The sequence below is a fragment of the Dermatophagoides pteronyssinus genome, unplaced genomic scaffold (genome assembly GCF_027571235.1).
Source record: "Dermatophagoides pteronyssinus isolate colony J.1.1.1.1 unplaced genomic scaffold, Derpt_VIB-CSIC_2022.12 sq0018, whole genome shotgun sequence".
Classification (NCBI taxonomy): domain Eukaryota; kingdom Metazoa; phylum Arthropoda; class Arachnida; order Sarcoptiformes; family Pyroglyphidae; genus Dermatophagoides; species Dermatophagoides pteronyssinus.
The window spans coordinates 1906-16396 of NW_027461542.1; the positions used below are offsets into that span (position 1 = coordinate 1906).

The window sequence follows — 14491 nt, forward strand, 5'->3', positions numbered from 1 at the left end:
CTCCCTAACCTAACCTAACTCCCTAACCTAACCTAACTCCCTAACCTAACCTAACTCCCTAACCTAACCTAACTCCCTAACCTAACCTAACTCCCTAACCTAACCTAACTCCCTAACCTAACCTAACTCCCTAACCTAACCTAACTCCCTAACCTAACCTAACTCCCTAACCCCCCTGAGCGAAAGCAGCTCACGAACCTTCCCTCCCCTAATAAGATGCGGAGATTTCGTATGCATAGTTATGAAAAGTCATGAAACAGAGAAATAACAATTAACAATTACTTATCTGCGTCTGCTTTGCTCAGTTGAAGGTTCGTGATTCCAGTTGAAGAATTGTTTTATTCTGTTCACTTGTGCACCATTGATTCCATATTCGCATTCTTTTGTCGTTCCAATTGATATTCTTCTGCTGATTCGTTCATTGTTGATAGTGATATATATCAATTCCATAGCAAACACCCGGCAGTGGTCATGTAGGCAATATTCTGCCCCAAACGCATTTCGAATTCATTGAATCGAGGCGCGAGCACTGCCGGGCTTATGGTGTTATCCACTTTGTTTACTACGTTATGATATTTCATAGTCAACAAAACAATCAGCACAATATCACTTGGAATACGACAAAGAACCATTTGTTCGATCCAAAGCCAAAAAATATTCGGATAATTCCACGTTGATTGTTGAAAACCACAAACAAAAAGCGAGTGATGAAATGTAAACAATATGCGCAGTGTTCACTTTTTTGGGGAATGATTTTGCACTTTTCAAAAATTTTGTTCGAAAAAAATGAGTCGATGATGAAATGCGCGTGCTGAACACAAAAAGGAAAATTTAGAAAAATCATTTCGAATTTCCAATCATCAACAAACATTTATTCGAGTCACAATTAATCAATGGAATTTGTAACGAAACAATTTCATCGTCTTTATTTTTTGGGGAATGCTTTTTCATTTTTTAGAAAATTTTACTCAAAACAAATAGAAACTGAGTCGATGATGAAATGAACATCAAAAAGAAAATTCACAAAAAACTTTTTTTGGGAAAACTTATCAATAAACTTCTAATTAACAAACATTCAATTACTCTTATCACAATCAATTCATAACAGAATATTCACACAAAAAAGACTTCTTTATTTGATGCATAACAAAAGCAAGTTTCATTTCATCATCACACGTGCTCGCACTGCAAAGTCAAGTTCACAATTGCCAACTTTCCTTTTCAACATGTCAATTGAGAAGCAAGCAAGTTGTTTGAGCTTTTTGGCGTTCTTCATAAACGACAGGATGATCAAAACAAAGAATTTTTTCCTTTTTTTAACGATTTATTAATTAAATTGAAAAAACTATTGATTCGTAAGTTTATTGATCAAGAAAAACCAATTCTAAAAATTTGGACATTTTGGTTTGATTTTTAGAAAGCTTATCAGCTTTTTTAGGCCACACATATTTGATTGTTAACATTACAAGTTTGTCATGCACCTCATCATCCTTATCAAGTTGATATCGGTAAATCAGTGGATAATAGATGGATATAGTTCGTTCATTGAGATTTGTTTGTATGAATGTTTGACAAAGTTTCATTAATCGTTCCTCGCCATAACAATTGGCCAAATCAATAAGTTGGGCTATATTGGATTGATCGATTCGGATGTGACCTGTATGTAACATAACTAGATAAGAGTAATAAACATGATAACTATAATCTTTGATGAACACTTTGCTATTTTCCAACCAATCTCCTGAAAACATTCGACTATAATATTCAGATGCCATTTTCAGGTAACACTTTGAAGCCAATACACGTTTGTCTTGGATAACAAACTCGACATCATAATTATCCGGATTATTCAAATATTTACTGAATGAAATTCCATTATTCGATTCTAACACATGGAATATTGATGTTGGGCCATAAGTGATTGGCGATTTATTTATCATTGCTGATGCAGCGGCAAATGATTTGGGTTGAGCATCCAATTTTTTAAGGGATAACGCTAATCCATCATCTAATATACCCCATGCATAATAATGTGAGGACTGATCCAAAGCCAATGAAAAATGGAGATAATTCTTACAAGCCACACTTTGCACATTTTCAATTGGTATTTTTGTCGGCACAAAAGCATTTCGCCTGTTATCATTACTAGGATGTTGGCCATAACCACATCCAAAAATCTGACCATCCTCCAATACAAATAATGAATGCCGTGCTCCGGCCACAATATTTTTGATTGGACTTTCAATCGAACCATCAGGAAATGAAACCAGCGAAGGTCTTCTTCGGTTATTTGTATCGCCAAGACCTAACTGTCCATCATTATTCAAGCCCCAGCAATAAATTTGATTAGTATTGGTGACAGCAACACAGTGTTGGCCTCCATAAGCTATCATTTTGACATTTTTCAAACCAGCCAATTGGTGATATTGATTACTTGCCACCTCGGAAACAGTACCATCTTGTCGTAATAACAGCGAATAATACTGTCCACATGCTATCATTTCAAAACGATCATAATCGTTGGAGATCAATCGTAAAGTATTGTTCGTTTGCCACCTTGAATCATCACTTGCTAGATATACTTGTCCATCATCAGTTAGAATGACAACGAATCCTTCGCCGGAATCGACTTGAATAATTTTCTTGTCATTCAAAATGTGAATCTGTCGTGGTAGTTTGGGATCATGTTGTAACGATAGCCATTTGCATATTCTTTCACCATAAGCATAGGTAGCATCGTTGGTCATAAATAAATAACTGATTTGGTTCCAAGATGTGGATATTTTGGCTATCGAGACGATGTTGAGAATGAATTCTCGATCGATATCTCGTAACTCATCTTGAAATAAGTTGATATCCACGTCAGTATCAATTGGTAATTGTTTCATCGTTTTTTCGAAATTCAGTTTTTGTCCCGAGCAAAAAAGTACGACCAGAATATTAAACAAATTCTCTGCCTCACAAACTGTTAATATTTGAATTTAAGAAAATTGGTCAAAGTGAATAGATTGTTAAGATTGTAATTTATAGCAAACACCAATTTATGATCAAATTAAATAGTTTGTAAATTGAATTAGCGCCAATTCCTTGTTGATTATGTAATGCCACTATTTGACCAGCATTATCTGTAATGAATGTATTCTAAACACAAACAAAACTTTCAATGATCACAAATCGATGATAACTTTCACAGATTCTTTGTTCGCTTGTTGCTCATATGGATATATCCAGCGTTCATTCATCGCGCACGTATCGTTGCGCATAACACCACTTTGAAAAGAAACTTTGTCCCAACTCAAATGAATGCTTTTTGTTTTGTACTTTTACCGTTTTCCATTTTCCATTTAACTCGCATGCATTTCCCCTTTATTCTTCTTCTGACTGTTGATCAGTGCATACGTCTTTTCACTGTCGTTTTTCTTTAGAATTTCATCATCGGTTCATCATCGTATCATTATTTTCGATTTGGTTGATTTGGTCATTATCATCTGATTGTGGCAATCGTTGTCTTGATTTATGATGCCGAAATCAAAATCAAAGTCATCCAAGTCGTCATCGACGTCAGAAAATACTGAGACCATCAATCATGGCGAGCTTTGTAAAGAAAATCTGGATTTCTTTTTTAAAATATTTGATCTAGTACCACCTCCAACATTATCATCACTCGATTCATCTTCATCAACAAACCAAAATGATGATCCGGATTCGAATGATAATGATTATGATACGATCCGTAAACTTTTATTGATATTAATTCAAATGGATTTGGAAATTGTTAAAAAACATTTGAACAATTCAAATCAACAATTAAAAACAATTTTTGCACAACAATCGTATTTGGAGAATTACCAACGATTCACTCATAATGGTGATGGTGGTAGTGAACAAACTAATCATCGTCCTCAATTGCCAAACCAAATGTTCAAACAACTTAATGAAATCTTTGACATTATCAAATCGATGATGAACGAAATGAGGGATGTGGTCCTCTTCATTCAAGGATTCTATCTAAATGATAATGATGATTAATCCAATCAACAACAACCACCCAACAAACCACAACCCTTGATTGTATGGATGGATATTTTGACTGATTCATTGTTTCTATAATCATAATATTAATAATCAATATTAAAATTTAATAAAAATTTGTTTTTCAATAATACTTAATCAGCGTACCTAGCGAAATTCGGTAGACCATTATTGAAATGGTCTAATAACTAAATGCTTTGCCAACCACCACCTAATACATATCAAAACAATAATGATGCGATACAGGCAATTTTTCATTCAAAGTAAGCATGGAAGGAAATCCAATGAAATATGGATAATACATCTCTCAACCAAACCAATGGTAAGTAAATGGCGTCGTTATGTCGAGGACAAATAAAAAATGCACCAATCGCACCCGCTACCAAAATAGCCTACATAATGATAATGAAATTGGGATTTGGGTTTTTGCAGTGAAAACAATTCAGTCAGTACGGAAAAGTGCAAATGGAAAAAAGATATAATCATTATCAAATCATTTTATTATTATTATTGCATGACATTAAGTCATAAATACTATTTTTCTCCATTTCCATTCTGGCAATCTTATGATAAAGTTAATAAATTTTAAATTTTACAACCCTCTCTTCCACACCATAAACATTATAATACGATCATAATGAACATTGTAGCAAGCAAATCATCATTTATAAAGCATCGTTCCATTCACATTCTCAATCGCCAATCCAACCCATCATCATTGACAAATGGCACAAGATTCGCAAAATTCGAGTCGAATATTTCTATTCACCAAACTATGTAATGATCATTCTCCATTCTGGGTAAGTTGTTCTCTCCTCTTTTGTCATTCATGACTAAACCAAATGACTAGGATCACGACAAATCATGGTATACGGAAACTCCCACTTTGACATCATGTTTCATCGATACTGGATTAAGCTGGCCTCCAATCATTCTGTTGTGGATTCTCACACCTTATATGTTGTATGAATACCTGATTCGATCGAGATTTCGTTCGAAATTGCCGTGGAATTGCTACAATTGTTGCAAATTTTCACTAGCATTCACATTGTTGATCGTAGGATTGATACATGCCATACATGTTTCGATTCGTAGCACAACCACCAGCGGCACAATAAGCAATGCCCATTTATTATCCATATGGTTATCGTCAATAAGCTATGCCTTATTCATCACATTTCTTCATCTACAACGTCAACATGGTTTCATAAATAATGGTCTGAATTGGTTTTATCTGTTATTGCTAGTTTTGTTCAATACTTTTGCCATCATAACCGACAAGCGAATCGATATAATGCTAACCTATTCTTACATTGAATATGCATTACAAATCTTATTATTTATCATGTCATCATTTTCCGATCACACTGATCATATCGAAAACATCATTTTATCCGGCTCGCTCGACCAATTCATTTCAACCGACCCGAATCACTTGGACAATGGAAAAAATCCAATTAAACTTTGTCCAAAAGAACTGTCATCCGTTCCGTCAAAGTTGACATTCTGGTGGTTCAATAGTTTGGCCATCAAAGGCTGGCGTCGTCCATTGACCAGCCGTGATTTATGGCGTCTTCCCATCTGGAATAATTGCGAATATCTTTTCCAACAGTTCAATCGGATATGGAAACATCCCAAATTCATGCCACAAGATAAACAACACCAGGGTGACTATTTGCTTCGAAAGAAAAAAATCAATCTATGGAGCATGTTTACCAAAATGTACTGGTCATATTTCCTCTTTCCATCCTTGGCTCGTGTCTTTACCGATCTTCTGCAACTGTCCAATTCGATGGTTCTCAAGTAAGCGTTATATTCAATCACACACACTTTACGCTAACTGTATTGCACATTGTAGATACATGATCAATTTCACGACCGATCCGATAGCGCCACTTTGGCAGGGAATATTCTTTTCGTTTGTATTTATGCTCACCAACATTGTTCAAAGTTTTAGTTCTGGTTATCAAGCCCATCGCATGGCTGTAATGTCGATGCGTATGCGTGCCATAATGGTATCGGTGATTTATCGCAAGACCTTGGTATTGGCCAATCATGCCAAAAAAAACTATGCTACCGGTGAAATTGTCAATCTGATGGCTGTCGATTCGCAACGTTTTACCGAACTGCTCCCATATCTGTGTTTTCTTTGGACGGCACCTATTCAAATAGCCATCGGACTATATCTACTGTATAGTGAACTTGGCCCAGCTGTCATTGGCGGTGTCATTCTCATGGTGCTCACAATTCCGCTAAATTCCTTTGTGGCAAGCAAGGTGAAAAAAATTCAACGCAAACAAATGCAAATGAAGGATCAACGTCTCAAAGCGGTAAGCGAAATGCTGAACGGAATCAAAGTGCTCAAATTGTATGCATGGGAACCGGCGTTTTTCGCGAAAATTCGCAACATTCGTCTGCGCGAATTGCAATCAATCAAAATGTCCGGCTTGGTGCAAACAATATTCATTTGCTTTGGAAGTTGTTCGCCATTCTTTGTGGCAATGCTCACATTCACCACCTACATTGCCTTGGGCGGCGAACTAACTGCAGCGAAGGCATTCGTATCGATATCGCTATTCAATATTCTACGCATACCTCTTATCGTTATTCCCAATATGCTTTCCGGCCTCATTCTCACGATCGTCTCCATGAAACGCATCAACGCATTTTTGAATCAAGATGAAACACGGGATTACGTTGAACGCAATCCTATGCACGAGGATGCCGTTTCGGTGAAGAATGCATCGTTCTCATGGGCTGCCCATCAGCCAATTGACCCCAACATGGAAAACAATGATGATAATCAACAATCAAAACCGATGCTCACTTTGTCCGATATAACCATGACTATACCGAAAAAGAAATTAGTCGCCATTGTGGGACCGGTTGGTTCGGGTAAAAGTTCCCTGCTACAAGCGCTGCTGGGTGAAATGCATAAACATTCCGGCACCATCAACATTGATCGTGAACAACAAATGGCCTATGTTTCGCAGCAGGCATGGATTCAGAATCTAACCCTTCGTGATAATATTCTGTTCGGTCTGCCGTATGATCGACGAAAATATGACCGTATCATTGATGCCTGTGCATTGCGTCCCGACTTCGAAATGCTAAATGGTGGTGATCAAACTGAAATCGGTGAAAAAGGCATCAATCTTTCTGGTGGCCAAAAACAACGTGTCAGTATTGCACGTGCTTGTTATTCCAATTCCAATCTGTTTTTGTTCGATGATCCCTTATCGGCTGTTGATAGCCATGTTGGCAAACACATTTTCGATCGAGTTCTTAGCTCCCAGTCTGGTATTCTCCGTGATCATACTAGGATTTTGGTCACCAATGCGCTCTATGTTCTGCCGTTGGTCGACCAGGTAGTGATGGTGAAAAACGGGCGAATCGAAGATATTGGGTCATATCAATCGCTGTTGACGAGCAACCCTAGTTTCCAGGAACTAATACAAAACTATGCTGCCCAAGCAAATGACGACGACAAGGATCAATCGATATCGATCATCAATGATCAATCAATATCAGCAGCAGCAGTAGCGATTCCTAACTTAGTTCGATCGGTCAGTGAGTATGTTGAATGTCAAAAATCATCGAGAAAAAACACCCAAACATCAATCAAATCACGTCATTCCCATTCAACAGCAATCAGCAAAACCGCCAAACCAAATGATCAAACCAAATTGGTGGAAGCGGAAAACATAGAAACTGGTCACATATCTCTATCTGTATTCAAAAAATTCCTCCTAGCATTATCACCACTATGGTCGGCAGCTATCATAATCAATTATGTTGGCAGCAGTGCTTCAAGTGCAGGTTCCAATTTCTGGCTTTCTGTCTGGACCGAACGTGTCGACCATGATCCGGAAGAATCTCGCAACTTGACCAATTTGATCATCTATTTTGTCATTGGATTTTGTCAGGTATTTTTCGTCATTTTCGGTTGGATGTCCATCATCTATGGAACATTGAATGCTTCGCGCACACTACATCAACGATTATTGGACAGTATTATTCATGCCCCTATGCACTTTTTCGATACAACACCATTAGGCAGGATCATGAATCGATTCAGCAAAGATATCGATGTCCTTGACAATTACATTCAATTCATTATGAGACTTGTCCTTAACAATACCTTACAGGTGATGGTCACATTGGTCATCATATCGATCAAGACTCCCATATTCTTGGCGTTTGTGCTTCCCTTTATGGTTCTATATTTTTTCATTCAACGTTTCTATGTGGCCACCAGTCGGCAACTGAAGCGTATTGAATCCGTATCTCGCTCTCCAATTTTCACCCACTTCTCCGAAACTATTCAAGGTGTCAACACGATCAAAGCATATGATGCCACCGATCGTTTCATTCACGAATCGAATCGTCGTGTTGATTATAATCTTCGATGTTTCTATCCAAGCCAGGTGGCCAATTGTTGGCTTCAGATACGACTAGAATTCCTGGCAAACTGCCTCGTTTTTTTCGCATCCTTTTTGGCCACCATCACCAAAGAAGGTTTGACTGGCAGCAGTATTGGTCTTTCGCTGTCCTATGCTTTGAATGTAACACTTTCGCTGAATTGGTGTGTTCGGATGTTTGCCGAAATCGAAAACAATGTGGTTGCCGTCGAACGTATCTCCGAATATACCGATGTCAATCCTGAAGCTGAATGGAAACTCGATTCGATCGACGATTCATTGCCGCAAGATTGGCCAAAAGATGGCGCCATTCATTTCGAGAATTATGCCACCAAATATCGTCCCAATTTAGATCTTGTCCTGAAAGGCATCGATATCCAAGTGGAGAAAGGCGAAAAAGTAGGCATAGTTGGTCGCACTGGTGCAGGAAAGTCCTCCCTAACATTGGCCTTGTTTCGCATTATCGAATCGGTTCAAGGATCCATCACTATCGATAATGTTTGCATTTCTAAACTAGGTTTGCATGTAAGTTCATTTCCCCTTGTTTATCTGTTGGTCGGATTAATGATCATATTTCAAATTAGAAACTACGATCCCGTATCACCATCATTCCACAAGATCCAGTTCTGTTCTGCGGCAGTTTACGATTCAATCTGGACCCGTTCGATGAATACAGTGATGAACAACTATGGAAAGTCCTACAATTATCCCATCTCAAAGCATTCGTACAATCATTGCCCGAAGGTTTGAATCATCAGGTGAACGAAGGCGGTGACAATCTTTCAATCGGTCAACGGCAACTAGTCTGTTTGGCACGTGCATTATTGCGTCGCACCAATGTTTTGGTTTTGGATGAAGCAACAGCTGCCGTGGATTTGGAAACCGATTCGCTGATACAGGCCACAATTCGCCAGGAATTCAATCATTGCACCGTGCTCACCATTGCACATCGTCTGCACACTATTTTGGATTCAGATCGGGTTTTGGTTCTCGATAACGGAAAAGTTGCCGAATTCAATTCGCCCAAGTCATTACTGGCCGATAATCAATCAATATTCTATTCGTTGGCCAAAGATGCTGGCATTGTGTCCTAAATGTATATCACCATCGATCAATTGTTAACACTTTTACCACACACTAAACATTAAAATCTAGAATATAAATCTAACCAAAAAAACAGAACCTAACTCGTTTTTGTCATGAGCAAACTTGAAAAACAGAAAGAGAGAAAGATACATCTACGGGCGCTATATACATATTTGGAAGTGGTGGCGAAGAGAAAAACAAGATGAGGAAATGCAAGCAAGATTGACAACTACACTGCTGTATAGAGAAATTACATAACAACAACCATTATCTCTCTCCCGTTCCCACTCTCTCTGGCTGGCTGGCTATCAGTCGGACCAGGTCATTTTCAACAACAAACATTTCTCTCGATCGGAAAACTAAGTAATTTGAGACATTGCGTTGTTATTATTGTGTTTGTTGTGTTTGTGTTTGGCCAGCTCTCTCCCTCTCAATCCGATCAAAACAAACCGAATCGAAAACATTCTAGTTGAATTTATCTGGGTAGATATCATCTTAATTAATCACGGCCAACTTAATTCACTATTAATTAATTCCTTTTGACAAAATGTCATCACTTTTCTCTGAGCATTGTTGATTTTTTTGACAATCATGATGACAGTGGCAGAAATCGTTTAATTAGATAAATTCTATTCTTCTCAGGCTCGTTACGGTGAGAAAATTTCAGTTTGAAAAGTGAATGCCAAACACTCATCACCGATCAATCGCAATCATGACGACAAATCAATTCGACAATCAAATGGAGCGATTAGAATCTAATCTACAAAGTGTCCACCATCTCGACGACGATCAACCTGTTTACAATGATACTACTTTCTCCACAAACACCACTCCTCAAGTGCACTTGAATGCCGATCAAACAACCTCATCGACCACCACTAATCGATCAAATATTCTCGGTTCCATCCGACCGAAATTATTTGCCAACAAATTCATGACCCAATGGATTCATTCCAATCAAGAACAAAAACCCAATCAAAGACCCATGTATGCTGCAACAGCAACCAATGTGATATTTACCTATGGTGGTGGCAAAAAAGCGAAAAATGCCTTGAACGATATCACGATCAAAGTTCCCGTCGGCACCATGTAAGTTAAACTAAAACCAAACACCACATCTCATTACCTCTTTACGTTCTAGCTACGCTATTTTAGGACCAAGCGGTTGTGGCAAAACCACATTAGTTCATTCGCTGGTTGGCCTATTGAAGCCGAAATCCGGTTATGTCAAAGTGTTCGGTGAAATACCCGGATCAGCCCGATCACTGGTGCCCGGGCCAGGCATCGGTTACATGCCACAGGAAATTGGCTTGTTCGAAGAATTCACCATCAAAGAAACATTATTCTTTTTCGGTCGACTTTATCGATTGCCGATCGAAACGATTCGCGACCGGATAGCGTTTTTGATCGCTTTTCTCGAATTGCCGGAACAGGATCGTTTTGTGGCCAAATTGAGTGGCGGCCAAAAACGTCGCGTATCATTAGCTGCAGCATTAGTGCATAAACCACCGCTGTTAGTATTGGATGAACCAACCGTCGGCATCGATCCTGTTCTTCGTCAATCAATTTGGTGTCATCTTCGATCGCTGTCCTCGCAGGAAGGAATAACCGTCATAATCACTACTCATTATATTGATGAAGCCCAATATGCATCGACTGTTGCATTCATGAGGCATGGTGCATTGCTGGAAGAAGGAAATCCGCAACAATTGATTCAGCAATTTCAATTGAATAATTTGGAACAAGTTTTCCTCGCACTTTGTCACAATACTAATGCCACACGTAAAAATGAATCATCATCTTTCGAACGCAAACAATATGCTGGTGCGGCCGCTAATTGCTGCAGCAATTCCGAAAAACCATTATTACTTATGGCCAACAATAACCACAATCACAAAGTACGTAACATTTTTTTGATTTTTGCCCATTCATCCATTCATTCTGTCATTTCAGCAATTCGACGATGATGAATCGAAAACCGGAACCGAAGAATTGGATGATGATTTAGTTGAACAACAACAAGCAACCACCACCACTACGATGACATTGAGCAATTCCACCAATATGATGCCCACACCATCAGCACCACCACCAGTTGCTCAACGTTTATTGATGAAACGCAATAAAATTCTCGATCATTTTGCTCGAAGTTCAGCACTGCTGACCAAGAATTTCATCCGAATGTGGCGTAATCTCCCGGTCATGTTGTTTGCTTCGTTGATTCCCGTCCTTCAATGTACCTTATTCTTTCTTTGTTTGGGTCGTGATCCATTCGATATTCCGGTTACATTTTATAACGGTGAAATGCATCCATCCGTGAATCGTTCGAATAGCCTTTATAGTTTGGAGATGCTTCAACAAATCGACAATCACAGCATTCATCTTACCGAAGTGGCTTCAATCGACGAAGGTTTCCAATCGGTTCGTTCGGGTCAGGCAAAAGCTTTTCTGCGATTCGGACCAAACTTCACTCGGGCCAGTTTCGAGAAAGCAATCGATTACATGTCGATGGACAATGAAACGTTGGCCGAATCGTTCGTCGACCTTTACCTGGATATGTCTTGTAAGCAGTATTTGATTGATGGGCCGATATTCTTTTTGCTAATTCTTTCCTTCTCGATACGAGTTTCTTCCAATAGCCCAATTTCATGCCATGAAAATCAAGGAAAAAATTTACGAAGCTTTCCATAAATTTTCTCGACATTTATTGGCCGAAAATGGCTACAATCCGGATGTGGCTGATTCACCCATTCGGGTAAGAATGGTTGTCTGAGGAAGGAAATCATTATAATCCACTTTTTCGTTTCAGATTCCAGCACCGTTGATGGGCAATGAAAATCCCACAGTCACCGAATTTATGGCACCTGCATTCATAATGTCTTTATCATTTTTCGCTTCGATAGCTACGGCTGCATTAACATTAGTTTTGGAACGCAAAGATGGCCTTCTACAGCGATCACTAGTGTCGGGTGTATACCCCAATGAATACATTCTCTCGCATGTTATCACCCAAACTGTGGTAGTCATTTTCCAGATAATTCTCGTCCTTTTGATGGCATTCTTCATATTTCACATTCCCAATCGTGGTCCAGTATTTTGGATATCTGTTCTGATCGTTATGCAAGGTGTAGCCGGTATGGCATACGGTATTATGATATCGGCCATTGCCAAAGAAGAGAATTTCACATTAGCTGCTTGTATGGGTTCAATGTTCCCTCAATTCCTATTGAGTGGTGGGTGTTTCACATGCAATACTTCCAAAAGTTGGTTTCAAATAATGATTTGATTCCCCTTTAATTAGGTGTGGTATGGCCAGTGGATACGATGCCTCAGTTTTTGATCTATGTAAGTACGATCGTTTCGCAGGCAAAAGCAATGGATGCTGTTCGTTTTATGCTATACCGGGGCTGGGATCCATTCAATCATTGGGATGTGGCCGTTGGTTTCATCATTTCCGCCTCGTGGACAGTAATCTTTCTATTCATAGCGACAATTCTGTTCAACATTAACAAATAACAGTAATAACACAAAATGAATGGAAAATGATAGTTTTATTTGTATGAATATTTTTCTAATTTGATAATAAAATTAATCTTCATATTGAATCAATACTTTCATAACCGATTCGGTGCCCGATTGAAGTAATTTGAATGCATCCAATGCTTTATCGATTTGAAATCGATGAGTTATCAATGGCTTCACATTGATTCGACCAGTCTCAATCAACCGTATGGCCAATGGGTAACTGTAATGATAAATCATAATCAGTTTGATTCTACCTTCACCACCGTCATTCTCATCACATACTCATCTTTGATGCGACAGATTCCAATCAAATCGATTTCCTTCATTGTTGCCGTGGACAATGGCACACGATTGGCTGGTGCGCCCAGACCAACAATAGCAATGCGTCCTCCTGGACGTGTAGCATAAATGGCCATCGATTGTGAGGATTCAAAACCGGAACATTCGATGCAAATATCGGCTGGTTGGCCTAACAGTTCGATGATTTCGCTGGCCAATTGTTTATCGGTCATTGCTTTGGTTGTATCAACACAATATCCATGATCGGCACCCATTTTCTTAGCCATCTCTAATCGTGATGGTTTCACATCGGTAATGCAAACCTTATGACAGCCAAATGCTTTTGCGGCCAACATTGCCATTACACCTACGGGTCCGGCACCACAAACCAAAACGGAATCGCCAACCTGTACCTGTACACGACGACATGCATGTATGACAACAGCCAAAGCTTCCACCAATGCACCTTCTTCCAACGAAATACAATCAGGCAATCTAGTCGAACCAAAAAAGAAAACCATCTCTAAGTGGATGAAAGAGAACATAGTTTGTTTGCTGACTTACTTGAAACAGAAATCTGCCCGATGGGTATAATATCGTCGTAATGATCCGTCCGAATTGGGTAGACCATGTGATTGTCTGTTGGATATTGGACAAAGATTATATCGACCACTGCGACAAAATTCACATTTCAAACATGGAATGGCCGGTTCAACAGCCACCCGATCGCCTGGTTTCAAATTAGTTACTTGTGGTCCACATTCCATTACCACTGCTGATGGTTCATGACCCAAGCAGAACGGACGACTCAATTGAAAGCTGGCCACCTGTGCCGAACGCCATAGATGAAGATCCGTTCCACAAATCCCGGTACTATGCGACTTCAATAACACTTCTGTTTGATTCGAAATGATGGACGAATGAATGATTAGTATTGGATAGTATTGATAGATCTCTTACCGTATGGATTAAGTTTTTCTGGTAATGGCCATTCTTCCAAGCGTAAATCATTTTTACCGTGTAATACTACAGCTAAATTTTTTTTAGGAAATATACCCGCATCCAATTTGACAACGGCTATTTTACTCATGGTTTTTAACACTGTGCTCAACACTGGCTACTTCCTTTTAAACATGGATCAATTGATT

At 38.9% G+C, this 14491-nt stretch overlaps 3 protein-coding genes across 3 annotated transcripts; 1 reads left to right on the forward strand and 2 right to left on the reverse strand.

The window, feature by feature from the left end:
* Positions 1-1290: 1290 nt before the first annotated feature.
* On the reverse strand, positions 1291-4117 carry LOC113796546 (RCC1 and BTB domain-containing protein 2-like). Its single transcript, XM_027346846.2, has one exon. It carries the CDS (start codon positions 2886-2888, stop codon positions 1362-1364), a length of 1527 nt encoding a protein of 508 aa, XP_027202647.2. The 5' UTR covers positions 2889-4117; the 3' UTR covers positions 1291-1361.
* A 555-nt stretch (positions 4118-4672) lies between these two features.
* Positions 4673-13144, forward strand: LOC113795584 (multidrug resistance-associated protein 1-like). Its single transcript, XM_027345778.2, is given in 10 exon segments — positions 4673-4832; positions 4883-5835; positions 5891-8978; positions 9038-9538; positions 10162-10628; positions 10681-11437; positions 11493-12102; positions 12179-12294; positions 12349-12772; positions 12841-13144. Coding segments are annotated over 10 exon segments (7206 nt in total). The 5' UTR covers positions 4673-4757; the 3' UTR covers positions 13056-13144.
* On the reverse strand, positions 13072-14464 carry LOC113795588 (sorbitol dehydrogenase-like). Its single transcript, XM_027345783.2, has 4 exons — positions 14304-14464; positions 13908-14238; positions 13347-13838; positions 13072-13284 (listed from the first exon to the last, which is right to left on the reverse strand). The coding sequence occupies exons 1-4, from the start codon at positions 14431-14433 to the stop codon at positions 13128-13130; spliced, it is 1110 nt and encodes a 369-aa protein (XP_027201584.2). The 5' UTR covers positions 14434-14464; the 3' UTR covers positions 13072-13127.
* Between the last annotated feature and the right edge of the window lie 27 nt (positions 14465-14491).